At 60.4% G+C, this 442-nt stretch overlaps 1 protein-coding gene across 1 annotated transcript in view; it reads left to right on the top strand.

Annotated features, from left to right (window-relative positions):
* Positions 1-442, top strand: part of LOC108803051 (talin-1-like) — a 35,809-nt gene that overhangs the window by 32,324 nt on the left and 3,043 nt on the right. Inside the window, exons 27-28 of the mRNA XM_018574895.1 lie at positions 1-45; positions 120-213. Coding sequence (XP_018430397.1) covers positions 1-45; positions 120-213 — 139 coding nt within the window. The remainder of the gene's footprint in view (positions 46-119; positions 214-442) is intronic.

Genomic DNA, 442 nt, shown 5'->3' with positions numbered 1-442 from the left:
CCCCGCCTCTCCTAACCTGAAGAATCAGCTGGCGGCCGCAGCCCGGTGAGTGATCCCTACTCTTCTATTTCACAATGATCACGCGTGTTCTACTCACACGTCTGTCTGTGTGTCCTCAGGGCCGTCACCGACAGTATCAATCAGCTGATCACCGTGTGTACCCAGCAAGCCCCGGGACAGAAGGAGTGTGACAACGCTCTGCGCGAGCTGGAGGTAACTTCCTGCACACGTGTAGAAGGAGGCGGGGCCCGGTTATCACACGCCAGACATCTCCATTGCCGTGTACTACCCGCACCGCTCCCTGATCCCTCCGTGACTGACGACGTGCCGTGTACTGCCGCCGGGACTCTGTTTAAACTTTGATCACCAGATCGCTTCTACAACCCGGTGATGCCCCCCCCCCTCCCCCCCGCCATGTTTCCCGGGCCCGGTTGCCCCCCCT

The sequence above is a fragment of the Nanorana parkeri genome, unplaced genomic scaffold (assembly GCF_000935625.1).
Source record: "Nanorana parkeri isolate BGI_ZX_2015 unplaced genomic scaffold, ASM93562v1 scaffold3338, whole genome shotgun sequence".
NCBI lineage: Eukaryota > Metazoa > Chordata > Amphibia > Anura > Dicroglossidae > Nanorana > Nanorana parkeri.
The sequence above is the reverse complement of the archived record's forward strand: the minus strand, read 5'-3'. Positions and strand labels throughout refer to the sequence as shown.